Source organism: Thunnus albacares, chromosome 20 (assembly GCF_914725855.1).
Source record: "Thunnus albacares chromosome 20, fThuAlb1.1, whole genome shotgun sequence".
Taxonomy (NCBI): Eukaryota; Metazoa; Chordata; class Actinopteri; order Scombriformes; family Scombridae; genus Thunnus; species Thunnus albacares.
The window spans coordinates 13,537,726-13,565,675 of record NC_058125.1 but is presented as its reverse complement, the minus strand read 5'-3'; the positions used below and the strand labels follow the sequence as shown (position 1 = coordinate 13,565,675).

Below are 27,950 nucleotides of genomic sequence, written 5' to 3'. Positions count from 1 at the left end.
ATTTCTCTTTAACTGATTACTAGCCTATCTGCCTGTACTGTATGTATTTCTCTGCCTATGGATTTGATTTGGGTGCCTTGCTTTGTGCTTGCTTACTTGCCTGCAATAGTGTGTGTATGTGTGTACGTGTATGTTTGTGTGTGCTAGACTGAACAAGAGAAAGAAAGATGGTGACAGAGAGGTGACTGGAAGGCCCCAAGAGCAAAACAGCAGGGTCATTTCAGTTTTTGAGGACATGTTAAGGAAGCATTGTGTAACATGTTTTATTTGCACAACAATGTCAACTGACATTTTTTTTCCCCTATAATTTAATCAGGAAGTCTAGTAAACCAAGTCCAAATGATTTTCAAAAGAATACTTTTTTTTTCTTTCACAACATTGTTGCAAGATTTAATAACTTATTGTTTAATCATGCACACCCACATGGGAGCTAAAACTGGAGTTGGCAAATGGTATTCTGTAAACTATGACTGACGCAATGATGTTGAGGTCACAGTACATACTACCTCTCTAGTCCATCACCTTTTCTGTAAGAATCAAAATAATCCATCCGGTCATTATTTGAAAATTTGCCTGTTACAGATCCTCGCAACTTCCAATGACACATCATGTTAAAGTGCACAGGAAACATAGACGGTAGATAAAAGCTGTGAATTCATGTGTCAATAAATCATAGATTTTATCCAAATGGTGATTAGTATATTTGACAGGTTCTGAAATTTAACCATCAGTGGCTACTGATATTCTGCTGACAATCACATATTGCCATTGCATGTTGATCTCATTGAGTTAAATAGTGCTCTACTGTTTTACTGACTAAAATCTTGCCCAGCCCTCACATAGAAGAACTGCTCTGTTTGTGATATGATTGATTGCCTGTCAAATGTTGGTTGTACATAAACTAACCAGAGAAAAACAAATAACTAGTGTATTTCACCTCCTTAGTGAAAATTGCAGTAGAAAGAATATGTGTGTGGGCGTGTGGGTGTGTGCGCGTTGGCAATGCCTCCACATGGCTGACAGAGCTTCCTGTCCAAGCTGGCAGGGGATTCAGTGCTCTGAGCCAGATCGCCTCTCATGGCTGCATCAAGGGTTTCCCGGAGTCCTCAGCTATCCCACAAGCCAGCAACACATACACACACCCAGCTGCTTCATACTGAATATATCATATATGCCTTCAGTTACATACTTGTTTTCAGTTAGTGGGGCGGCTGTGGCTCAGCAGGTGGAGCGGGTCGTCCACTAATCAGCAGGTCGGCGGTTCAATCCCCAACTCCTCCTGTCTGCATGTGTGTCCTTGGGAAAGATACTGAACCCCAAATTGCTCCTGATGGTTGGCCATTTAGTTACACATGCGTACTTTGTCATGCTCAAATGAGCTCAAAATGATTGCAGCACAATGTCTGCTGCTCCCCACATAACATACAGTAGGTGATCACACATATCGCATGTGCAGTATGTAAAGCTCAACCTGTTTCAAGTAATACTCTCTATTAGATTTTTCTTGTGGTTGGGGAAAGGTAGTTCTGTTGGAAAGTATATTATGCAGAGTGATAGACTCTATACTGTTCCTCATAGACTGCTGGCTAATATTCCGTGTGGACTCTATCGGCCAATTCTAGGTCAAAGTCTCATCCAATGAGCTCTCGGCAGCTGTAACTGAGCAGCCTTGAGAGATGGATGAAAACACTCAGCAAATATAAATGGAGGGTTTTCCATCACTTGAGTTTTTCTTTTAATCTCTCTCTCTTTTCTGCATTGGATGGATGATGATGTAAAAAAGATTGGGCAGAAGTCAAGACTAAAAGAGTACACTCTCGAGTATCTCTGGTCTGCAACGCTTAGTGTTTCATCATCTGTAGTAAATCACGCTACGCTCTGGACAGCGAGAGAACCAGGAAACATAACTCAAAAGTAGAGTATGAGTCTTCAACAGAATACAGAATCTGAGTTTGTCACAGATTTTCCATTATTTGGGTTTGTTTGTTCCTTGGTTTTCTTTGGAGAGGGGCCATTTTGGCTTGAAATGTCTTATTGTCAAGCAATAAAAACAGATTTAGAGTGGGAAAATGAAATTTTGTGTGCTGACTTTAGAAACTTGTGTTGTTTTGGAATAGCATTAAATTTAATTGTTTCCTTTCGTTCAGATTAAAATATTCTATTCTCAGGTCTGGCTTTGATTAGACAACTCACATGTGAAATTATTGCTTTTTTCTCTTGCACATATACACACACATACAAAGTTAATTCCTCTTTTTCAAAAAAAAAAAAATCTTACATTCAAACTCTTGAGTCACTGTTAGAGAGAGGAGGATTTTACCTTCTCTGGATGTCTGAATCCACTTTTCAGACTCATCCTGACGCAGGGGACATATCGCTCTATTCATTTCCTTTCCTGCTCCAAAGACACCTTAGAAGCACTGGTGAGGCCAATAAGATTATATCCTGACAGTTTTCCTGTCTGCATTTTTTCAAGTGAGTAAAACCTCCATTTGACCTGGAAAGACTTTATCCTCTCTCTCACTGTCTTTCTTTATGTGTAGTTGTATTTTCTTATCATAAAAAAGCTAGCATATGGTCGACCATGTTTGACCTCACCATCTTCCAAACCATCAACAGTGCCGTTACTTCGTGGCTGCCAAACACACACTGTCCATTTGAAATCCCCGTACTAAGGTGACACCATGCCTGATCATGTGTTACTACACTTGCAGAAAGCAATTCTTTGCATTCTTTGAACAAATGCCTTCTTATTGTCACATGTATGGTAAACCTTGTGTGTGTATTACTTACAGCTGAAGAGAAGCCTGTGGACTCAGCCAAGACGAGTGTTACTTCCAAAATGTCTCTTTTGAAGGTAGGTTATTTTCATCCAAAGATTTTGTTTTGTATGGATGAGTGTGTGGGTGTGTACATGTCTCTGTAGCACACGATGTTTATTCTATGACATTTAATTTGACTTATGTCAATTTTTGTCTGTCAAACTAGGTACCCAAACACTGACAGACTGACTAAAACTTGGGTTTATTGTTTTAATGGAAAATAGATTTAAAAGACTTAATGTTTCAAGCACATGTGTGAGGCCCAATTTGTTTACTCAAATATAGGAAGCACTTATTACAACCTTGTTTATCCCACCTCAGCTCCAAGCCTTCCATTTTTAGTCAAATTTAAATTTCATACCTCCAAAAACTGTCTTGATGACCGCACACAGTAAACCAAATCCAAGCTTAAAAACATGAGTTTAAAATCGATGAATGATGTCACACATGGTATGAGTAGTTTCCTATATTTTATGGTTAATTCTTCTCATTTTCCTCGCTGATTTACTCCCAACCTTTTCCAATGCATCTGGTGTATGCTTCAACTCCCCATCCCCTCCCCCTTTTTTTGGAAGATTGCTCCATTAATAACAAATTGAGCTGTTCCATACAGCGCTGAGTTGTCCTGCACCTGGATGCACGCTCTGGCCAAAGTCATGACTTCACGCACGCAGTCCATGGAGGTCTTAAGGCAGCGATGGGAAGAAAAGCCTACAGGGCTAGAAGATGCACTCAGGAACAAAACCTTGAAATTGTCCCCAATCCTAATGGGAGATATTGACATGTAGTACTTAAAAATGAATGAGTATCAGGCTTTCCCAGGCTGCTTAGGTTTCAGAAGTGGTTAGGTTTCAAGATATTGGATGTAAATAGCTGTTCTAACTTGGCCTTCACAGACCAGGAGCAGTGCCAAGCTTGGCCAAGTGAACCCAGATGGCAGCAAAAACCTGCTGGGAAAACAGGCTCCCACGAAGAAACTGTCTTGCAATCACTCCATGTTCTTGTTTCTCCCTTCTCCTTTCTCTTTTCTCTCTCCTCCCAGATCTGTGTTATTTTAAGATACCCCACTTCAAAGTCATCAGCAGTGAGAAATACCCCTTCACTGTCTTTTCCCCTTATCACTCTTTTCTCCTCCACAGTCCCTGTTGAAAGCCAGTGAGTCAGTGTCTCCAGCAGGGAAGACAGTAGGAGTGAGGTTACGACAGCACGTCTGCTTTCCAGTACGAACTGAGGCAATAAAAAGTGTACATGGAGACTCCTTAAGGAAGATACAGCTCATTTATAATTTGAATTTCCTGACTGAATTTCCCTGAGTATATAAAAACTTGTTTTGCAGAAGGCAGCGCATTCATGTTGGGTGGAAAATAAGTTTCCGTTTTTAAAATCAGTCAGTTTCGATTAGTTCGGAAGAAGCCTCTAATTCTGTAAGCGTCAGTATGTCATTTTGTGAAGAAAAAAAAAAAAAGGAGCATTTGATTTCTGTTGCTTTCCTCACAGCTGGAGATCCACTTCTCTTCACCAGGTCACCCCAGGGCCTCGGTACTGTTTACTGACATACAGCTGCATGGATCACACTGTATGCAGGTCGGACAAAGTCTGACTGATAGACCACAAAAGATAGACGTAGAGATTACGTGAGACACTTATTTTATTGAGTCTTCCGAATGAAAGGTCATTTTCTCTGTTGCTCTTCATCTTCCAATTAGCTATTATAAAACAAGACTTTCTCCATTTCAGACTGAACAGCAAATTTCTATTTTGAAAGTGTTTATTTGCATTTATCATTCATTATTTTAAGTGTAAACAGCCTGAACAAGAATGCCGTAGGCCAACCCTACAATGTCAACTGTATCTATCCCCTCAGGTCTTAAAATGGGTAGTGAGTCAGATAGATAGTGGACCTAGTGAAGCAATATTTAACTTGATGCCAAAACATTTATAAAAAGTCTAATGGCTCCCTTGAGGGGAACTTGCTTTAATGTGGAAAATGCAGCACTGGCACTGCTCATCTCTCCTTGTTTTATAGTTTTTACTATATGTACTCAGGGTGGGTAGATTTCTCTACTTGTTCTTTCACATATTTCACAGTCACTTGCACACTGCACTACTGACCTCTGAGCAAATCTACCCAGCATCAGAGGAGTTAACTGCCTTGCTCAAGTGGAGGGGTGGTGCCCAATTCATTCATTCGCTTGACTTATCAAGGTTTTTTTTTTTTTACAGTTGGTGTAGGACTTAAGCAACATGTTTTTTCTCCAGAACTCCAGGTCCTAACATTTAGGCTGCTGTCATCTCCTCTCCTCTTTACCTGTAGGATGTGGAGGAGATGGAGGATGGAAGCGGCGATCGACCTGCCAACGACAGACGAAACCGTCAGCTAATCAGCAGCGACGAAGAGGAAGCCAGTACTAGGTAGGCAGGTTAAAACTTATTTTTATGCCGGCATGGTCAGACCATTCTGTTAAACTAAGTGCATTTAAAATGCTCAGTGTAGACTTCTTTTTCACCGTTTGAGTAATAGATTTTATAGCCACAGTACATGACGTATGGTACAACACAAGCAAATAGAACAAACTGATCCACCTTTTAAACTAAGCAGACTGAATGGAGCACAGCGGTAATTACAGGCCAATTGAAAGGCAGTCTAATGACGTAAACAGCTGCAGAGATAAACCAGATAAACCTGCAGAGCTTGCCTTTTAATACCAGACACACTCGTATACATACACACATGCACACGCATAAGCGCACAAACACTCAGGGCTATGCGGTAGCCATGGTGATCCAAACCAGATTGAAGTTAATAGCTACAGCAGTGAGAGCCAGACTGTACTTAGCACTGCAACCACTGGAGTAAAGAATCTGGACTGCGTTCTGTGTGTGTGTGTGTGCGTGTGTGCGTGTGTGCGCGTGTGCGCGTGTGTGTGTGTGTGTGTGTGTGTGTGTGTGTGTGTGTGTTTAGGTGTGTGAGTGTCTGACAGGTTAGATATAATTTATTTCATCCCTGTCCCTTTTTGTCCATGTGGACTGCAATAATCCATAAAATGTTCATATAAATAAATTTCTATTTTGAAGAACTTACCCTCAGAAACAAAAATGAAAAAAGAAATTGCTCAATGACAAAAGCAAATGTGAATGTTTCTGGGACGAAGGTATAGTGAGTATTATTGCTTTTCAAAGTCCAAAAACACTCAGAGATCAAATGAGATGATTACGAGCTTGTGGTCTTAGTTAACCTGCCAAGTTTTAATGTGGTGTTTTAGCCTAGACTACATAGTGTATTCATTATTATGCTGGTCCAGTGCCTATATTGATTACAAAGCACCAAATCAGTACTATTTATTGATTTTGGCAACACTTGCTTACTTATGGTGTTCAAAAATAAACAAAAACCTAACTATAGCCCTAACCCTTGAGAATTCATCCATAAGAGAAGACAGATGCTGTTGTTACATGTCTTAGTTTGTGGGTTTGAATTCACCTTGTAGTCAGCATTTTCCCATAGCCCCATTATGTTATGGCTGAATTGTTTATCAGTCAAAGTTGTTAACAAATTTAATTATTTATTTCTGTTTGTGTCTCCACCCTTCTTTGTCCCTATTTGCTGATATTTTAGCCTTCCTAAAACTTGTATAAGCAAGGAAATGGAAGAGAAAGAGGCCACAGATGAACCTTCATGGAAGGAGCAGCATGAATGTGATACCACAGTGGAAGAAAAAAAGGTCAGTATTACAGTGTATTTCCATTTTGCATGAAAGATCATGAATTCTAAGGATTTCATACTGCAAGTACGATGAGGGTATCTCCAAAAAAATGTCACATGGTTTTCAAAAGTCAATAGCTCGGCTATAAAACTGTGATTGTGTTTGGAAAGATCATATCCTCAACCACTGCTGTTTGGCAATTCTGAAACATTTTACCAGATGTGAGTCAATTCCAAAACTCTTACTCACCTGAACTTTGGCTCCGTTCTCCTCTGGATCTGGTTTGGTTTAGTTTTTTGAAGTTGATGTGTAGATTGTAATTTATGTCACTGATGTGAGTTGCAACACACACGTTCTTAAACTCCAGCATTTAAACTCATCACGAGATACCAAATCATATCACAACCAAGAGCCCGACCATAGCTGTTAGTTTATAATTTGGACAAACATTATTAAGTAACCCAGATGTAAAGAAAGTATGTACGCATACGGTTTTCCACATGCAAAAACCGACACACAGTATGCACTCTGGTGTTTTTAATTTAACCAGACCATCTGATCAGCATTGCTCTTTCACACCCAGCTGGGCTCAGTATCTCATTCTTCCTTCATCTCCTCTTAAATCAGCACTCCCTCATAACCTTTGACCTGTCAGTAGGGCGTCTGCTGTTGTTCCAGCTGCTGTTGTATCATCTAAGCATTAGCAGATTTAACACACACAATGCACAGATCATTGCATGTTTATGTTTGATTTATTTTCTCACATATATATATATATATATATATATATATATATATATATATATAAATAATGCATGATCTCATCCTAAAAATGGTTAAGATTTTACAGTATCTTTGACCACAATAGGCTTTTTTTTCTTACAATATCAACAGTACTTGACACAACATATGTTTTTTGTTAACATCTTTTTTTTTTTTCTTTCTGAAAAGCACAATAAACACATGTGATGCCCCAAACAAGTCTTGCAGATTTATTGACAAAGAACAGTCTTTGCTGACACACTGTTTGCTTCTATTTGTTCCACCCTTAACTTTTGGATTTTCACTTGATTCCTTTTTCTAATTGCCATTGTTCCCCCTTACTCAAGCTCTGTTTTACTTATCAGCACTTTTATGTCTCTTTAACCCCCTCACCCCACTCATCTGACCTTTTCTTGATAACTGCTGTAGGTCATTGAAAGCAGAGATGGTAGTAGTGGTGAAAGAGGGTTCTCACTATTTTTGTGGAAACTGTAAACAAGCTGAAATTCGTCAGCTTTTCCAGATATTATAAATATAATAGCACTCTCTCTCTCCCTTTCTGTACACCTCTCCCCCTCCCTCTCCTCCCTCCCTGCCAGCCTGCCTCGCTGCAGCGCCAAGACTCAGAGCCTCGAGGCATCAAGGGAATCCTAAAGAAAAGCCGCTCCACCAGTGTGGAATCAGACCACAGTGAGGGCTCGACGCCTGAGAGCGCGCCAGCCCGACAAAGCAGCGTCACCCTCAGCCACGCTGAGAGTGAGGAGGAGATGGGTGAAGAGGAGCAGGAGGAGTTTGGGGAAGAGTTCAGCGGGGAGAATGACAGAGAGGATGAGTCATTAACTGATGATATCACAGACGGGGGGAGCTTCATCATTGACAGACAACAGAGGGAGGGAAGCAGCAGTGGGGGGAGTTTTGAGGAGATGCGGAGTCCCTCGCCTGATGAGAGCCTGGAGAAGACCTCTACAGTATCTGAGGACGTTGAGGAGCTGGAAAGCAGTTTGAATGGAAGCCTGAGTTCCTCTCTCAAACAGAGGTCATTAGATGTACACACACCGCATGCATAATGATGAATGACTAATTATAAGGCCTTAATGGCCATATGTTTGTCTATACAAAGAAAAAGGAATTACAAACAAATATTAGATACATGTTTCAAGTGTTATTGCATTATTTTAGTACAGTATACAGATAATACAATGATTGTAACAGATATTACCATGGACCTATGACCAAGTGTTACGCAATCTGATTTACGTGATAGCTAAATACAAGAGAATCCATCTCTCTCACAAACTTTTGCTCCTTTGTGACTCACATTAAGGCTTTCCATAATACATGTGTCTATTTTCTTTTTATACTGGCAACGTCCAATAGTGGGGAAGGTGAGAAGAAGGATGGAGTGAAAAAGACCAAAGTGCCTGAGCTGACACAGACACCGCTGGCTGATCGCTTCAGCCAGCTCCAAGATGCTGAAAACGCCTGGAGGAAAAAGGTGAGTCAGTGTTTTTAAATTGTTGGACTAACACTTTCTGTGAGTTGTGGAGTTAAGTAGATACTTCATTTGTTTGTTAGGATTAAAAACAGGTCAGCAAAACTTCTTAAAAATAAAAGCTACTTTTGTTGGAGTGCATTGCTTTTCAAGTGATAGTTATCAGTCTTTTTGAGCTGGGTTAACGGGAGGTGATGAGCACATACTGCTGTACATTTAGGCTTCCCCTCAGCTTTGTGTGCAGAGAAAGAAAGAATTGGCTTTGGACACATTTCTCCCTCTGCTGAATCAGCTTATTTCCCTGAGCTGCTGCCAAGAGGGTGTGAGGTTAGTAGGGCTTGGGGGCGTAGCAGATTTGGGAGTGGTGATGCCAAAGATCCAGGGCTTAGCTAGCCTCCCAAAGAGAAAAAGAGGCACGCCCCCCTTCCCCTTGTAAAAATAAAACCCTATACCATGACCAAACACCTGCAAACCTTCCAAACTTAAGCCTGCTTCCTTTGTTGAATTTTGCACTCTCCTGTCCCCAAAGTTAAAAAAATAATTCCCTCTGTAAGCAAGCTTTTCTATTCTTAACAGACTTTTCTCACAAATGCAAATAAACATTCAGGTCATATTTTTTTGCATAGGTCAGCATAGAGGGTTTAGCAGATACATGCTTAGGCAACCAACATATTTTTAAGTGGCCCACTTTGTGGGGAAAGAAGTGCATGCAGGTTTCTACATGCTCTACTTCTATACAAAAAAGACCACCCCTGAGGAGTATTCAAGTGGAAAACCTACTCTAGACCATATAACCATTCCATGGATAGTGCAAGTAAAAAATGGTACTATTGCAGTGCAAAAACCCTATGTCTGGCACACGGACATCCCCAAAACAGTCAAATGGACACTAAGATTGAAATGATGTCATGTTTATTTATAAACAGGTCATCTCTTGGCTTGATGTCTGTCAAGATCAGTGATCCTCTTGGGGGATTTCTGGTTTGGGCTCATCCTCTATCCAAAGATGAGCTAACTGTAGAATGAATCCACTCGTAGTCTGGAAAAAGCCACTTTATAAGTACTTACAGACAGCCAAAATTTTTGAACAAATCCCCAGTTAACTAAATACTGAAGTGTGATGTCATTTTATATTTGTGTGGTCTGTCCTCATTATAATAAATCAACACAAAGTCCATGAAAATTTAGTGTAATTCCATTGATGGCACAGAAACTGCATCTTCAACACTTGCATGCATGAAAGAGGACCAAGCTGGTATCCAAAAAGTCTGCGGATTTCTTCCTTTTAATTCTATCTGAGGTCGTTGCCTGTGAATTGGTCTGGAACCCTCTGTCCACTGTGGCTACCACTGTACTGTAGAGCTCTGCAAAACTAACTTACATCAGAGCTGCAAATAATACATGGTTTGGCTAAATTATTGGAATTGATGCCATGGCAACGCTAGCTTCAGGGCATTTTCTTGTATGACTATTCTTGATACATTTCCGTTTGTCTCTTAAGAAAAGGCCATTGGTTTTCATGTTTAGGTATGTCATTTTATCTTGCACTGCCAAGCCGGAGCAGATGTTGTTGCTCTTTGGTTGATCTGTGGGAGACCAGGGAATGAAACATGCATGGTACACACCATGGTCATCTCCAACCAGCTCCAGATGTTTCCTGTTACGCCTGCTAAGCTGTTCTGTTCAGCACTGTTGTATTGTAAAATGAGGCCATGTTGTAAATTTAATTTAAATATGGTCTGTCGTGTTTTTATTGATTGTTAATCATAAGTTACATTGACCATTGGCAACATGTCACCAGTTAATGATTCAGTGCTGCTTTGTTAATCTAAATTCCATTTTGAGATCATATTAAGGTACACATTTTAAAGCGTCTGTAGGAAATCCACACAGAAAGATATCATCTAAAGGAAGTCTTAAAGTGTACAGTTTCCTTTTTAAATGTCTGGGCTTTGTATTCCAGTAATGACTCAGTGACCAGTCTGACTTCTCTTCAAAAGTCAAAACATTGACCGGGCTGCGCCCCCACACATCCATCAGTCCATTAAGACTAACGATCGTCTGGAAATGTTGTCCCTTGTGTGTTGATTCCCAGAAAGTATATTAGAGATAATCAGTTGCTGATTATCTCGAATACATTGTGAGTGTGTTAAATGGGCTCTTTAAATAGGCGATTTAAAAAGATAATTCATAGCATCGTTCGTGAAAAAAGTAATGCAGTGAAAGGAGTCAAAATTTTGACAATAAATCCACCAGTAAGGCAAGACATTTTCATGTGATTCCAAGTAAATGGTGAAGCTTGTTTTATACACTCATTAATTGGAATAATTCATGTCCATCACATTCTGTTGATGGTGTTTCCTCTCTCCTCATGCGCGGTTATAAACAGTCTACTTCCCTTTTCCTTTCCTTATCCTGCCAAACTTTGTGCCATGCTTTAAATGACCCTGGTTTCTTCTTTGGCCACGCTAAAACCTGCTCGCTCCAGCTGTTGCATTCTAATGTTGCCCTGCTATACTCTCTCTCTCCTCTGTTCTCCGCTGTTTATTTACTTTCCTCTGCTCCTCTTCCTACTTCTCCTCCTCCTTTTTTCCCGTATTTCCAGTTACCTCTGTTCTCAACTCCAGACTCTACCCCCTTTCTTTGACTTTGACACCTGCCTGTCAACCTTTTCCAGTCTCTTCAGGTGAGTGTGTTTGTGTACATACATATGTACTGTATGTATGCGCCTCTTTGCATGGACTTAATTTCTTAATTATTTTTTTTTGCCCTTATTTCTGCGGCTGTGCACTGGACAGTCTCTCACACTCTCTCAGGATTACCACTGAGGAATCAGAGCTGTCAACACACTTGCTATTGCTACATGAATGTGGTTTACTGACCCTCAGTTGGTAGATATCTGTGTCAGTGGTTTGGCCGAGGGTGCTGCTTTTCACCGTACAGTAAGGCATGGCTGAGAAAAATGGTTTCCTGTGGGGGTTTGAGGCCCAGGCCCTTTTCCTCTCCTACTCTCTCTCTGGGGTCCTGTCAGGCCAAGGTATTTCCCCTCCCTGATTGACTCCAGAGATGGGCTTGCTCGCTGGAGGAGGTGTGTCAGACTGTAAGTGTGTGACAATGATTCAGGACCATGCGATATGACATGTTATAGTTATATATTATAGTATGATATTATAGTTTGCATGACTGCACAAGTATTATGATTGTACTTAGAGGTCATACTGTATTAGCAATTAGGAAAGATGATTTGAGTATCAGTAATTTAAAGGTACAATAAACAGGATTTATAGTACAAAGGTATATTTTATTAGTGTGCTGAGATTTCTGAAACTCATACTAGTCATAATACCTTCAAAACATTTACAGTATGTGCAGAAACCCCTCTATAGGTCAGAAGATGTTTTATACTTTCATTTTAAGAAATCAGCAAGGGTTCACTTTGATGTCCGGACCTAGTGCGTTGTCCCTGTGTGTATGTCTCTATGATTAAATGTATTTCTTTGAACTTTTGTCTCATGTCAGGCTAATATTTGACCACACCATACAATATGTTTGACATTAGACTCTAAAAAAAGTCTGTTACCACTTATATATTTGCCGATGTGTGTGTAGTGAGACAGAGAAAGGGAGCGTGTGTAAGTGATTTTGGTGTGTTGAGTAGAAGATTGTCTGTGGGAAACCAGTGTTTTTCCATTCATTCAGTACATGGCTGGTTGTGTATAGCAGCATGTTTCACATTCATTCGAGACAAATAACAAATAGATTCCCCAGGCCTGTTATTAAAATTTAGCTGGCTATATGGCCAAATTTCCCACCAAGTTATCAAAACTGATTAGTAAGCAGGGATTGAGTGTCTTGCTCAGTGATAGTTGATAACAGTAAATATATTGTTGGAGACAAGGACTGAAAGATTAAACTTTTGACCTACCAGTTACAGGAAGTCTCCAACCACCAGCTTATTTTGTTTCTGCTTCTCCAAGCGACTGTTGGCTCAGATCTATGTACTGTAATTTCTGTTTCATTCATTTTTTATATTCTGTGAGCTGTTGATAATGTGGTAGTGTTTTTGAGTTGATCAAAAGAATTAATTAATAATAATATGTCTAACTGATAAATTGTTCAGTAAGAATACCAAACATACTGTATGTTACAGTTGGTACTTAAAGTTTTGACCACTAGTAGCGCTATGGAGCATTGTTACGAGCAACCCTCTGTTTTGCTTGTCTCATGCACTTGTATTCCAATGTGTTCACCTTGTTTCACAGATCTACAGATAGCGGTAATGTGCCAAGAAAACAAGCATTGTGCTGGCAAAAGGCAGCAAAGAAGAAGTCTGCTAGCTAGTAAATATGGATGTAAACAATGCAGGTTTCAGAATTTTTCTAAAAATCTGCTTTGCAAGTGTTTTCTAAAGAAAGATGTGTCCATTTGTTAGACCTCAACATATACACACAGTTAAATGTAAAAAAAAAAAAAAACCCACAGGGTACCTCTAATGTTTGCCATAAAATAAAGAGAATGATAGTGGTAAGCATGGAATCAATTAAAGATTCAAATTAACCTATTAGCCGCTGAACAGTTTGTCCAAAGTTTGCACACAATGCACAGGTTTAGCATAAAAAACAGGGACTATTGATATGACATCTCATAGAATATTATTGCACATGTCAAATAAACATTTTAACAACGTTAAAACAGAAAAGTTTTGACGTTTGCATTTCACAAAACACTTGAGTAGTTATTATATGTTTGTTCCTGTTATTGTATTAACTCGTGTATTTAATGTCATAATTGGAGAATAGACTGCTGATTCTGCAGGGAAACTTCCTTTTCTAACGCTGCACTGACATCAGCCTGACTGAAGTTCACCACTTTAGCTGAAACCCTTTTACTCTTAAAAGTTGCTGACATCTGTGACTGATTAAGTCAGCTCTTCAGAGTTGACAGTAAAGATGATGCCATGAGTATCGGTATGACAGTCAGCGGATCACACAGACCATCATTCATCCACAAAGAAAATTCCTCCATAACTGTAACAAGCTATTTGGTTTTAGGAATCCCAATCAACTGTCAGTCATTTACTTTCATTTCCTGTAGTACTGCCCTCTCCTTGCTCTCATATGAATAAATACTGTATGTTACACAGCCCATGCAGTTCAGACACAAGTGCACCCCAAGAATTTACAGCATATATACTCATAAATACATACAAGCACCATGATATATCTGCCTTATTTTGTTCAATAACTTGAGTTTTATTTGTTTTTCTGCTTGAAATGTATTTTCTGTGTTTCCCCTGTGCTGGGAAAATGCAGTCGTAGTGCTGAGATAAGTCTGCTTTTGCAAGACTATGCTGTGTGTTGAGAAAGTCACCCCTCAGGGTACATTACACGCAATGAATTGCTCCTTATTAGCAAAGGAATAAGGGGTCGCAGCCAGTAAAAACTCAGTCAGGGCGATAAAACGCTTCAGATATTTAGGAGAGGAATATCATTAATTACTGAAACACCGCTCCTGGGGTCCAGTGGGACCAGGGGGCCCAGTAAACCCTGGTAATTCATTTTTAATGGTGGAGTTCAGGTGAAAAAATGGCAGCAGGAGTAAATCACATAAAGAAAGCTCTACTGAATAATCGTTGATGGATAGCCTCGTTATATAAACAGGGATTTTAGTGTTTTCCTCTCAAGACTCAACATTGTTCATACTTTTTGTTTTAAGAACGCTTTTTTAATAACAATAAAAACTGCTTTTAAAGTAGTTGTTTTTGGGAGAAGCAGTACACCCACGCTCAGACTTTGCCAAGGATAGATTTCCATCTTCCAGAAATAATTAGTCATGGGATCTTTCACAATTATCTGTTAGATTACTTTCTGTGCATGTGGTTGCACCACTATCTTCCTTTACCATCACCACTAGCCTCTCTTATCCTCATGCAGCCTTTTCTGCTCACTCAATGTTTCCTTATTTTGTCTCCATAACTGTATGTCCTTGTGTGAAGCATTATGGACAGGAGAGTGAGAGATCTACATTCCTTAACAAGACTGCAGCCATGCTAGCAGGTCTGTAGGACTGTACTTAGGCACAGTAGTGCTTTGAGCTAACATGCTCACAATGGCAATTCTAACATGGTGATGCTAAGCAGGAATACCATGTTCACCATCTTAGTTTAGTGTGTTAGCATGCTAACATTTGCTGATTAGCATTAAACACAAACTACAGCTGTAGCTGGTAGACATGGGTTTGCTTTTGCATACATTAATTCATAAACCAAAGTACTGAACATATTGAAAATGTTACCTGGTGATGGTTGAAAATGTTACCTGGTGATGGTTGGATGGATATGGTGATGGATAGATGAAAAGTCAGGGGTCACCAAAGACATTACAGTTCACACTGAGACATGAACATGTATACCAAATTTCATGGCAATTTATATAGTTGATGTTGAGATATTTTACCAAAAACCTTGTTCTGTTGATGGCACTTTCAGAAATGTGAGGGGATCAACAAAGTCATTTGATTCATCCCCTGGACACAACCATCTGCTCCCAATTTTATGGCAATTCATCTAATAGTTAAAAAGTCAGGGGATCATTAAAGTCAGTAAGCTTCTTCCTCTGGGGGCCATGAATGTCTGCACAAAATTTCATTTCATTTCAAATTTCAGACCAAAATTGCCACACCTAGAACCATGCTGTTAGCATGGCTAAAAATAGCACTAATGCTAAATCTAAAGTTGGATTGTATTTGAAATATTCCAACAGAAATCCAGTGTGGATGTTGAGCCCAAGATGTCGCTGGCAGATAGGATGAAGATCCTCAAGGAGAAGGAGGAGCAGTGGAAGAACAAAGGCAAAGGAGCTGCCAACGACTCCATCCAGTTCACGGTCGCTGGACGCATGGCCAAGAGGGGTAAACTACAGCATTCAGTCACTGTGGCTTGACACCAGCACAAGCAAGCTCGTCATTCCACTGTGATGAGTCAGGTCTTTACCAGGGTATCCACCACAAAAGTTGTTTGGGCCAGCGGCTAAGTGTCTTTTTGGAGGGGGAGGGAGGGACCATCCAGCTGAAGTGAGGGGGGCTAACCCCCTTCACTGCTGACTTCATTTTTTCTCTCTCTCTCTTTCTCTCTCTCTCTCGACTGCACACACAAAACACTGAGCTATTCCTTAAAGGAGCTACGCTACTTGTATAACAAATTTTACTTTAAAAGAACATCTTACAAATACATAAAAAAAAAAAAAAAATTCCCTGATACGTAGGCCTGGTGCAGAGTCAACTTAGGCCCTGCAGGCTGCCGACTTGCAATGCACTGGTGGAAACCCTGCTTCATTGCTTCAAATTTGATCTTCCATACACAGGCAATCAGCCTTTAGTGGTTTGCACAAAACACATGGGATAGTTTGTTGAATACTGTGTGAACTCTGAAGCTGGGACCTCAAAATAATTCTCCTGTTGTGTTCCACCAGGTCTTGTGACAGACACAGGAAAGGAAGAGTCACCTCTTATCTCTCTCAAGAAGTCAAATGCCACACCTGTGAAGCCGCATGAAGGTAGTAGACATTCCCCTTCAACCTATAGTCAGTGTGTGAGTCATTCAGTTAATTAATAAATGGATTAACCATATACCTCGGTTGCTTGCAATAAACCTAGTAGAGTGTAGTTAAGATAATGAGTGAGTATTTAAAGTATATTAATATTTGACCTACATTCTTGTGTCCACATGTCTGACTAATTTAAAATGACAATCAGATTTAATTTGAATCTTTGAAAACACTTTAAACCAATATTGATACCAAAAATTACAAACATGTAACCACTCATAGCTAGACTTCTCTTTGTTTCTTTTGGACAGAAATCTCCAGTAGAACTGATGTCAAGGTGGAAGGAGACAAACGGCTTGACAAGCTTGAATCCTTCCTAGACAAGCTTCACAATAAAGGTACAATCCTCCTATTTGTCGTTGTTTTCCACATAAGATCGTATGTAATTAATCATAGTTATTAAAAGCCTACTTTATGTGCATGTATGTATTCTGATTTGTTATTCCACATTCATTTAATTTCATTCTCATGTCTATTTCACTGCCACCCAGCCATTGTGTACATTGTACAGAAGTGAATAAGAACATCACAGAGGAGTATTTTATAGATTAACCTACACAGACATGAGGATTTTAAAATAGAATATTCAACACTTTGTGTATATATAGTATCTGAATCAATAAGTCTGAATTAACTTGCTATGACCATGTCCTCGTCCTGTTTACCAAAATCACAGTTCAGGGGGAAAAAAAGCATCAACTGCAAGAGAAAAGTTGATTTAATCTTTCCTGTTTCCTGTCTTGGTGGATCGGTCAGGTGTGAGCACAAGCAAAACATCCACCATCGAGGTGACTGCAGAGACAGAGAAAGAAGTAATGACCCTGGATGATGATGAGACATTTGGCAGCTTCTACAAATCTGCCTCACCCATGACACCGCTGGACTCCAGCGTGGTTGTGACTGAGGAGGACCTCAGCCAGATCCAGGCCAATACACCAAAGTTAGTTCATAATAATCCTACATGAATAAATGGCATTTTTATCACTATTTTTAAGAATTTTTTTCTGTATCTAATTACAGTAACAATAATAGAAATGTACAGTTTGTGGATCCTTTGCCATCAATAATGTCCTTAAAAGTATTTGTCAGATATTTTCAATATGGGAATGACTTGAAGAACACATTATTATGGCAGAAATAACATAACCATTATACATTATTTTACATTATATCATATAAACACACATTATATCATATGACATTAATGTTTCATAATTCCTAAAATTTCTCCACTTCCCAGTTCCCTTGTTGCTTGAGTGAATAAATACCACTGTTTTATATGTATTTTTGTTCAGGCTCACCTCATCTGTAGCAGAGCACAAGCGTGCAGTGCGACCAGCCAGGAGGAATCAGGGCTCCAGGAACCCTCTGCGGGCTCTGGCTGCCCGCAACGATATCCGCCAGGTCTACACTGAACAGAGGCTTAACGTAGCCACAGTAGAGACCAAGAGGATCCAAGTGGAGAGGAGTAGGATTACTCAAAATTTACCTTCTGTAGCACTGCTAAGATTCTTACTCTAGCTACACTTAAGAGTCTTAGATGGCTTAACAGCTTTAAAGAACCACTAAAAGTTCCACAATCAAAATCTTCTGTATAGCTCTACCAAGATGTATTGTGTTGTGTCTGATAAACCTACTGGGTTCCAGTCGCTCTCAGCGGTTTCTGAACATTGTAGTTTTCTCTACTGGTGTCTGAAACCCTCATAAAAACATCAAGGAAAAAAAAAACAAAAGCATAAGATTACACTCAGTAAATATAGTACTGTTCCAATATGAAATATCATGATATTATTGGCTTTTCTTTGTAAGAGATGCCCAAAATAATACAAAATGTAAAACAACTTTAATATTCCATCAGATTCAGAGTTGGACATGTTTATACATGTTTACATACACTGTAGTAATTGAATGGATGCTGCATGTGCGTGCAGATTTACAGTAATCAATTTTCTCCCTTACCCCAACCTTGTTTAGGAAACCACTTATTTTAGTGTATTTTAGTGATACCAGATGCTGCTTCCTGACTGTTATGACTTAAAGTGGCTACTGTGTCAGTTTCAGTTTGAGTCAGATTTTGATTCCGATTATTTTAAATACATTGACACATTATGTATGTCTGAAGTCTTAGACCAGCCAAGACCAGCACGGAAATCACATTTCCCCTTCCCTGATTATGGAAAACGGGTTTTGCATTTGCATGACATTTAAGAAATCAGATGACTACAGCCAACCGTAAATCGATTATTTGAGTGCATGTGCCATAAACGCACCGCATGAAAGCTAAAGTTTAAGTTGAAGCCCTCTGTGGATTGAAGCTGTTCTGAAAAAACTCATGCGTTTTAGCGACCAGATATTCATACATATCAGTTTTTTGTTGCTGCTTTTGTATTTTCTATATTCAGTTCCTCTGTATATATACTCGTCACAGACTAGTCTGACCTCAGAGGAAGCGAGAACAGAAGAGATCACATGAAAGAAGACATCAAAAAACACTTCCTGTCTATTATCATCTACACAAAAGCTTTGTTTGTGGACTTAACTTGTTGATGGCATATCTGGTCAAGAAACAGTAATAATCAGTCAGTTCAACATTTACCCTGTATAAATTGATAACTGTGTCACTGACCATCCTTTCGTCCTACCACCCAGTGGCAAAACACTCCAAACACAACCTGGCCGATGTGGCCTTGGCAGGCCTCGCCAGCAAGGAGAACTTCCGCAAAGTCAACCTGCGCAGTGTGAAGTCCACCGATGTTGTGACCAACAACAGTGCAGTGCCTTTCCACAAACTCATGCTTATTCGCATCAAAGGTCAGAAACGCCAGAAGATGTACTGTGTTTTTTCTACAAATATTTGTTGAATGCATGTGTAGTAACAATGTAGTAATCTCTCACCGTTTACTGTTTATAATGAAGAGCAAATGGTAAACTAAAACTAAAACTGTAAATTACAGATTCATATCACTGACTGCTGAAATCTGGTTGCAAATAAGCACATGCTGCGCTTTCTTTGGAAGGGTTGTTTCTTCACCCTCAGAAATTGTGTCTAACCCCAGAGGTGTGTGTGTGTGTGTGTGTGTGTGTGTGTGTGTGTGTGTGTGTGTGTATCTATATTTGTGTTGTCTGTAGGTCGGAGGCACATCCAGGTGCGCTTGATGGAGCCCACAGCCCAATCCCTAAACAGCGGCGACTGCTTCCTTCTCATAACGCCAAAGCACTGCTTCATGTGGAGTGGCGAGTTTGCCAACGTCATCGAGAAAGCTAAGGTAGTGAACCTCACACCCAGAATAAAAGGTTTCATATTTGGAAAGAAAGGCTTCAGAACCAATGTTAGATATGACCATTTTGACAAGTGCTCATACATTATGATAAACTTTCCACCTGTATATGAACGTGACATGTGCTTTGTGTGTCCAGGCATCAGAGATGGCATCGTTCGTTCAGGCCAAGAGGGACCTTGGCTGTAAGGCCCCTCAAGTGACGGTGCTGGAGGAGGGCATCAACACTGAGAGCAGATGGGCCAAAGAGTTCTGGAGTCTTCTGGGAGGAAAGACCCAGTATAGAGGTACATACACACATTTATTATGTAATGAGAAAGGATCACCCATACACAAGTTGTTCTCAACTTCTAATGACTCTAATCAGTGAGAAGGTGTTCCTTGTTTTCACCAAGAACATGTCAGCTTCATGGATGCTTTCTGACTTGACTTGGTAGGCTTGAAGCCTCGTTTACCATTTGAAGGATTATCTGTCTAACCACAAACCCCCCTTCTGCCACCTTGCACATATGCTCAGCCTGCTCTTTCTGCTCTGTGTGTGTGTGTGTGTGTGTGTGTGTGTGTGTGTGTGTGTGTGTGTGTGTGTGTGTGTGTGTGTGTGTGTGTGTGTGTGTGTGTGTGTGTGTGTGTGTGTGTGTGTGTGTGTGTGTGTGTGTGTGTGTGTGTGTGTGTGTGTGTGTGTGTGTGTGTGTTATAGGGGCAGGGGAGCCAGAGGAGGATGAGCTGTATGAGAGTGGAGTGGTAGACTCTAATGGAATCTACAGACTCGAGGGAGAAAAACTGGTGCCACATGAAGACGCCTGGGCATCCATTCCGAGTGTCTCCTTGCTGAACTCTAAAGAGGTAACAGAGCTATTGGATTAATGACCTCCTATACAGATCTGTAAATTTGAACCTTTTCTGGTTTGTAAAAGTTACATTAGTTGCATAGAAAGTAATACATATTGTTGTGTTCAGACAGACTGTTCCATACGTATGTTTTTCTCTTTCTGCTAAAACCCCACCTCACACCAGGTTTTAGTGTTTGACTTTGGCAGTGAAGTGTACGTATGGCATGGGAAAGATGTGCCCTTGGGCGACAGAAAAGTAGCCGTCAAATTGGGCAAACAGCTCTACAGTGGCAGCTATGACTACACAAACTGCAGAGTCAACCCTTTAGATGCCTCCTGCACAAACAAGGATGTGCCTCAGTGAGTATGACATGCTGATCCCCCCACGTTTATAGCAGTTTGTATACATTTGTAGAAGAAAGCTGTAGTGCACTTTGAATATATTTTTGAATATATATTACTTTGGGTGCACCTGATGAATGCAGTTTTATCTGATTTTTAAAGTGGCATAAATTAACTGCAAAATGTGTATTGGTTGTGTTATTGTAACCCCTAGTGGTTTAAGCTTGCCATTACAGCTCCCAGAAGAAGCTGCACAAAAGAGACTTTTTAAATGATTGTGTGTGTGCGTGTGTGTGTTTGTCAAGGCAAGGGGAGGGCCGTCCAAGCTGGGCTTTGTTTGGCCGGCTGTCAGAGCACAATGAGACATCCCTGTTCAGAGAGAAGTTCCTGGACTGGGCAGAGAGGAAAAAGGAGGAACAAGCCCTAGCCGAGGAAATCAAGGTAGACAATGATAGAAATTTCTATATTCTACTCAGTTGCAGGAAGACATTGAGTGTATGCATTATTACTTATCATTAGCAGGAAATCTGAATAGCTGAAAATACTGTTGCTTTCTGTGTCTCCTCAGAGCCCAGTCAACTCCAGTGTACGCTCCCCATTTGACTTGGAACTGCAACCATGCGACGCCAAAGCCCTGCTGGACAACGAGCCAGAGCCAGTGAAGTCTGTTCTGGAGGGGGTGGACGTCGAGCGGGGCCATGGCCTGGTGCGGACAGAGGACAGAAGGCAGGCAGAGTTGGCCACAGTAGCTGTAGACGCCTGGCACATCAAAGAGCACGGTGAGGAGGAACTGCCTAAAGAGAGCCTGGGCCAATTACACGAGGGTGACGCCTACATCATCCGCTGGAAGTACTCCATCACCACACTCGGTGAGTCATATATTTGGCTTGGCTGAAGCCTAAACAATAGACCTGTGAACCTGTGAAATGGAAGGTTCTAATATAATGAAAATATTGTAGTACATTGGCAGTAAAAAAATATTACAAAGCTGCTGAAAAACATTTGTTTATCACCAAAAAAAGAGAGGAAAGATATAGATTAACTGTGGTTGACATGGTGTGAAAGCTTTTCCATCCACTGACTTCACTGTGATTCTGTTCTGTCCTGTCAGTGGGGAAGCGACAGAAACCTGGGGAGTTGAGTGCCGGCGCTCCCGGAAGGGAGAGAACTGCTTGTTTTTTCTGGCAGGGCCATCACTCCAGCATCAGTGAGAAAGGAACCTCGGCTTTAATGACAGTGGAGCTGGGCAGCTTCAGGGGCTCACAGGTCAGTATCGGTTCATCACAACAACACAGTCAATAAATTGTTGCTTATAATGTAGGTGTTGTTCCAGAGTAGCACTCATAATTAGCTAGTGTTTTGATTTTAGTGTGTCTTTATTTATCTGCTTGTATCCGTTTATCCAGGTGTTGGTGAGTCAGGGGAAAGAGCCTCCCTGCTTCCTCCAGCTCTTCCAGGGAGGTTTGATCATTCACAAGGGCAGCCGGGAAGACAATGTCAACAACAAAGGTAAAGTAATAAAGTATACTGCCTTTAATTCTTTATGTCAGAACAGACACACTGAATTATTCTGGTGATACTCTGACATAAACACTTCTAACCACATCTGTGTCCCTTCCCCAGAGGGCTGGAGGTTGTTCTGCGTACGTGGTGAAGCAGAGGTGGAGGCCTTGTTGGTGGAGGTGGACTGTCAGCGTGCGAGCCTGCGCTCTCGTGCCAGCCTGGTGCTGCTTAATGCTCAGACAGGATGTCTCTACTTGTGGCATGGCTGTAAAGCACATGTCAGTGCCAGACAGGTAGCCAAAAGGGCTGTGGACAAACTAACCCAGAGGTAAGGCATGTGCAGATGGATAAATGGATGTCTAATAGATGGTCATATGTCTTGTGTGGTGGACTGATAATATTCTATGTGTTTGTCTTCAAGGTGTCCCTCGGAGTTAGGTCTGAGCATCACCAGCAATGTGAAAGTTGAGGAAATTGATGAAGGAGCTGAACCTGCAGAGTTCTCAGAGGCTCTGGGCCTGAAGGACAAGAAGGCCTACGACTGTATGCTGCAAGGTACGTCCTGACATCCGCAGGCTGCTTAAAACCACTCAGCAACTTCAGGCATTTCTCCCTCCGTACCTCTACTTAACAACTACAAACACATAATCAGCAAGAAAGACAGAGAAAGATCATTAATAGCTGCTTCTGATGTATGTGTTGTCTCCAGATCCAGGGAAGTACAACTACACACCCCGGCTGTTCCGGCTGAGTGCCAGCTCCGGCGTGTTTGAAGGGGAGGAGCAGCTGTATCCCGCCAGGGTGATAGAGGGAGTCATGGCGATGCCCTTCCTCCAGGAGAACCTGTACTCCGCACCACAGCCAGGTACAGAACCACACACGTAGCAGAGTTGCAATTCAGCAAATTATGTTTTAGTCTTTCTGATGTTGCCTGAGAAGTTAAACATTTTCCTCTCTTTCTGGAATAGATGGATGTTAAACTATTTCTAATATGTTATCCTAGAATAAAGATAAAAGAGCTACTTGGAGTCAACATACAGGACTGAATTCATTTACCAGAAATTGGACTATTTATTCACCAAAAATGACTTATCTTTGTTAGGTCAGATGTCATGGACTGTACTGTAAAAATCCCCCTATCCCATATTTTGAAGCTTTGCCCTCTTGTGCAGCATTCATCAAAATAATCAGGACATTTTAGGGATGCATCGTCATGGAAAAACATAGCGGATGTTCTGTTATTTAGAGTCATCCTGAATTTGAATAAGAGATATTTTGCAAAAAATAGTTTTTCTTGGCATGTTTCTCATCTAGGACACACAAAGATGCAAAAATTACAAAAACATTCAGCAACACATTGTTCCATGTTTGAACCTTGCACTGATGAAAACCAAAAAGCAATAGCATTGAAAGATTCTTTGTCTATGCTACTGTATATGAGAGCTCTGCCATCTTGGCTGATTCTAATGCTATTACTTCACCAGCCCTGTTTATGCTGGATAACCGTATGGAGGTGTACCTGTGGCAGGGCTGGCAGCCTGAAGACACGCAGTGTACCGGCTCGGCAAAGATGCGCTGGGACAGCGAGAGGAAGTGTGCCATGGAGACTGTGCTGCAGTACTGCAAAGGTCAGAGCTCACAGCCAGCCACTGTATTTAAATAGTCTGTTAGGATTAAAATCCTTGTTTACTTTCCTTTACTATCCCTCTAAAAGTGTCTATAGTTCACAAAAACATGTGTTCATTTAATAAATAGTCTTCAAATAATACATTTATTGCTCTTGTTTCTGAATTTGGAAATGAACTCAAATGCATTTTTTTTAATTCATGTCTTCTCTGATTAACAGAAAAGAACCCTCGGCGCCCCCCTCAGGCCTATCTGGTCCTAGCAGGCTGTGAGCCGCTCACCTTTACCAACATCTTCCCATACTGGAAGAAAGACCCCAGTGTCACTTCAAAGGTGGGAGACGTTTCTCTTTTTTCCCCACTGTGGCGTCTCTGTGAAAAGTCTGTGTTGGGGTTGAGAGAGCTGTCACAGCTGAGAAACAGGAGACAGCAGCGTTCCATGTTGTTGACACTAGAAAGAATCCAAATCATCTCACTGAACAGGATCTGTCCTGGTAAAAGTGATATAACAATCTCAGCCCCCCATCACCCCAGTACTGTATATTCTGTCCTATGGGTGTTATTGATTTGCATATTTTAAAGCTATTTAAATCTGTTAAATTGTATAATTTTAGCTTAGAAAAACAGAGGGATGATAGTATTTCAGTTTTGCATTTGTTTACCTATTCCTGTATTGTATGTGTATGCAGGCTGAGAGCTCCAAGAACAAAGTGATCTTAGTGAAGGAGGCGCTGTCTAAGCTCAGTAAGCTGCAGTACTCCATCGAAGAGCTCACCACTGTGCCGCTGCCAGAGGGAGTGGACCCTCTACGGCTGGAGGATTACCTCTCTGACGAGGACTTCAAGGTAGGGCAAAGAGAAGACCAAAAGACCGATTTTAGTGCGAAATCAAAGTTAAAATTGTTTATTTGCAATTAATTTTGCGCAGTGTGTACAAAAAAAAGCAAACCAAATGAAGGAAACAAGATGAACGTTTTAAAACAGTATCCACATAAAACTGTTACACATTCGAAAGGAAAGATTTAAGAACAAAGCAGAAAAAGTAAAAGAAAGAAATCGCAGATATACATGTACACAGGTTTAGAATATTCCACAGATACTAAAAGGTACAGTCGCACAAACACTTTGAGTGAAAACATTATTTGTTACGACAGCACTCGGCCCACTGAGAACAAACTGTTGTCACATGTTACCTTCTGTGTTACATTTGTTGTCCTCTTGCTTTACTGTTTTGCAGAAACTTTTCGAGATGAGTCGGGTGGAGTTCAAAGCCCTGCCAAACTGGAAGCAAAAGAATCGGAAGAAAAGCAAGGGCCTGTTTTAAAACACAGCTTTTTGTGTGCAAATCTGCCTGTTTTTTATCTTCTCAGCAGCTTTTCATAATTTTGTATTCCAGGAAAAAAAAAAATAATAATGTCCTCATTTTGTAAAGGATTAAAAACAAATGTACAATTCTGTTCAAATGTTGATCTATTTTTAATAACAATGCCATTTTTAAAGTTTCCCTGTGTCATTGAATTATTTTAGCCAACTATTATGTGCAATCTTTTGATGGCGAGACGTTTTCCTTATATGGTAAAAAATAGTTACCCTCACATTATAAATATGTAATATACTATAAATGAATGTTTTTTTTATGTTTACTCCAAACATTGTCAATTTTTGTGTGAGAATGTGTTGTATAAAAACTGCGTGTGGTTTAAAACTGAGGGAGTTATTCATCAATTTTTACATTTCATGCAAAAGCCAGCTCTGTGTAATGAGATTCAGTTGTTCAGCAAAGATGTCTTCACTTTGAGGTTGACAAAGAAAAGATGAAAAGCAAAACAAATCAAAGTTCAGAGAACAATCCCTATAATTTGCAGTTGTTTGATGGTGTCAGACCAAGATTGTGTGCTAGACGTCTTCCGCTGTTATAATTGCTGCAGCAAACATATTCAGTTTTCATCTTTTTATTGTAACAGAACGTGTGGTGCATGTGGCAAGTAAACTCCAAAATCCCAAAGATTTCCTTATTAATAATATCCTGATTTGATTATTTTTGTCATCCGGTTGTGACCTTCTGAAGAACAGAAATTGGTCAAAATTGAAACATGAACCATTTACTTTGCAATCATTACATGGATGAGACATTGAAACTGACGCCTCATGTTTTTTCAGTTACAAGTTTGGTACCGAATACTTCCTGGATTTCATGAATAACTGTCACTGATGGCAACCCTCTGATCATCTGGTTGTTTGGGACCAAATCTAATCTTTTTGTCTTGTCATAAATGTTTTTGTGAATGTGTAAATGTGCAACTTTAAAAGTATTATGTGTGGGTGTGGAAGAGAGAAACTGTGCAGTATAAACAGCTTTTTTTAAAACTGTTGACACCACAAATGTATACTGCAAAATCTGTGCTTTTTTTTTTTCAGGGGAAAGTGGTATGTTGAAATATACTGTTAATAATCGCCTGTGCTGTCTGAATTGGTGAAATCTCTGCATGATGTTCACAAACATTTTTTTGCTTAACAATCAATTTATGAATTTGTTGCAATATGAATCTTTTTGTGATATGTCAGATATGCATCATACAATATGTGCAGACAGACAGATACCAGGCCAGCATTTATTTCTTGGCACATAAAAATAAACATTGGTGGTAGGGAATGAGATACAGCTCAGTATTCCCATTTAAATAAAATATTTTTTAAAATATTTGATTCTGATCTCCTTTTATACAACACCAGCATCATAACATTACTCTCACAAACAGGACCTACAGTAAGACATTTAACTTGTTGCGGTAGGAAAAGCACAGGTGTAGGTAATAAAAATTAACGATTGCTTACTGAGACGCACAGAGCCATTGTTAAGGTTATTCGTACCACCTGTGCTTTTCCTACAAAAACATCCTGAAGTGTCTGAAATAGTTGCAGTACAGATAGAACTGATTCTTTGGAATAGCTACACATTCATTTATTGGTGACTTTTTTTCTCCACTGTGCTGATATTTAATATAAAGGGGGCATTTTTTTTGTTTTGGGGTCTATTGGTCACATCCGAGCACAATGTTACCAAAGCCAGTAGAAATTCAGCAAAAAGTGCACAGAAACACTGAACTTACACTACAATGGTAAAAACATGCTTTTCCCAAGCCACTATTCTTAAAACATCTTGATAGGCTTTTTTCTTGGCAGGCATTGTCGCAGCAGGAGAAACACAGGTGGAACTAATCTCATTAACAATGGCTGCCAGCAGCAGACACAATACCAGAGCTGGAACTGGTCCTTCTAAATTAAATACAGCAGTTATTAATGCTATTAGGAACACCTGCATTTGACAAGTCAAAGTGTCCCCTGTGAGGAATGTCCACTGGTGTTGCTGCTTCTGCAGTTTTGTTTGATTTGTTGCTTTAAAATCTATCATGTTAGGACCCCTTTAGGCCACAAATGCCCATTTCATTAAGATGTATCGGTTTGCCCTTTCTGAACAGATTGATGTCGTTAGATTTGGCTCATTAAATACTGTACAGTTGGGAGATAACATTCAAGAACATCATGATCAGCAGGCTCATTCTATTTTACGTTATTGTGCTCAGGGTTGTAGCCAGGGGTTTTATAGAAATATGGAGGTCAAGAGTCCAAGTCAGCCAACATGAAGGTATAAATGCTTTCTCAAAGCGTCCACAGTGCTAGGAATAAAATTATTCTTGAATAATATTCAGATAACCTATTTTTTTTTTATGTTTAGTCAACTGTTAAACGGGTTTGCATATTTTCAGGATTTCTGAAAACAGTCCGGTGCCCAAATGAACACTGAACAGGTTCTTGCTGTAATCATCCTTCCTGTTCATACTGGCCATTAGAAGATCCCTTCATAATGAACTTACAATGTAAGTGATGGGGGCCAAAATCCACAAGCCTCCTTCAAAGTTTATCTGAAGTTAATATGAAGCTTCAGTCATCCAAATGAGTCAAGTCAAGTAGATATCTTTCAACATTAG

The 27,950-nt window shown here is 40.2% G+C and overlaps 1 protein-coding gene across 4 annotated transcripts in view; it reads left to right on the top strand.

The window, feature by feature from the left end:
- Window positions 1-26,662, top strand: part of svild (supervillin d) — a 45,327-nt gene extending 18,665 nt beyond the window's left edge. For all 4 annotated transcript variants that reach the window (XM_044337307.1, XM_044337309.1, XM_044337308.1 and 1 more), the window contains 26 exons: window positions 2,796-2,857; window positions 5,137-5,234; window positions 6,439-6,544; window positions 7,888-8,324; window positions 8,666-8,783; window positions 15,542-15,689; window positions 16,250-16,333; window positions 16,636-16,722; window positions 17,141-17,324; window positions 17,680-17,852; window positions 19,034-19,195; window positions 19,514-19,650; window positions 19,802-19,949; window positions 20,360-20,505; window positions 20,677-20,852; window positions 21,140-21,275; window positions 21,403-21,703; window positions 21,946-22,100; window positions 22,241-22,343; window positions 22,458-22,665; window positions 22,759-22,892; window positions 23,047-23,202; window positions 23,822-23,965; window positions 24,184-24,296; window positions 24,652-24,807; window positions 25,199-26,662. In XM_044337307.1, the coding sequence (XP_044193242.1) occupies window positions 2,796-2,857; window positions 5,137-5,234; window positions 6,439-6,544; window positions 7,888-8,324; window positions 8,666-8,783; window positions 15,542-15,689; window positions 16,250-16,333; window positions 16,636-16,722; window positions 17,141-17,324; window positions 17,680-17,852; window positions 19,034-19,195; window positions 19,514-19,650; window positions 19,802-19,949; window positions 20,360-20,505; window positions 20,677-20,852; window positions 21,140-21,275; window positions 21,403-21,703; window positions 21,946-22,100; window positions 22,241-22,343; window positions 22,458-22,665; window positions 22,759-22,892; window positions 23,047-23,202; window positions 23,822-23,965; window positions 24,184-24,296; window positions 24,652-24,807; window positions 25,199-25,285 (3,959 nt within the window). In that variant the 3' untranslated portion in view covers window positions 25,286-26,662. The remainder of the gene's footprint in view (window positions 1-2,795; window positions 2,858-5,136; window positions 5,235-6,438; window positions 6,545-7,887; window positions 8,325-8,665; window positions 8,784-15,541; window positions 15,690-16,249; window positions 16,334-16,635; window positions 16,723-17,140; window positions 17,325-17,679; window positions 17,853-19,033; window positions 19,196-19,513; window positions 19,651-19,801; window positions 19,950-20,359; window positions 20,506-20,676; window positions 20,853-21,139; window positions 21,276-21,402; window positions 21,704-21,945; window positions 22,101-22,240; window positions 22,344-22,457; window positions 22,666-22,758; window positions 22,893-23,046; window positions 23,203-23,821; window positions 23,966-24,183; window positions 24,297-24,651; window positions 24,808-25,198) is intronic.
- Window positions 26,663-27,950: the final 1,288 nt, after the last annotated feature.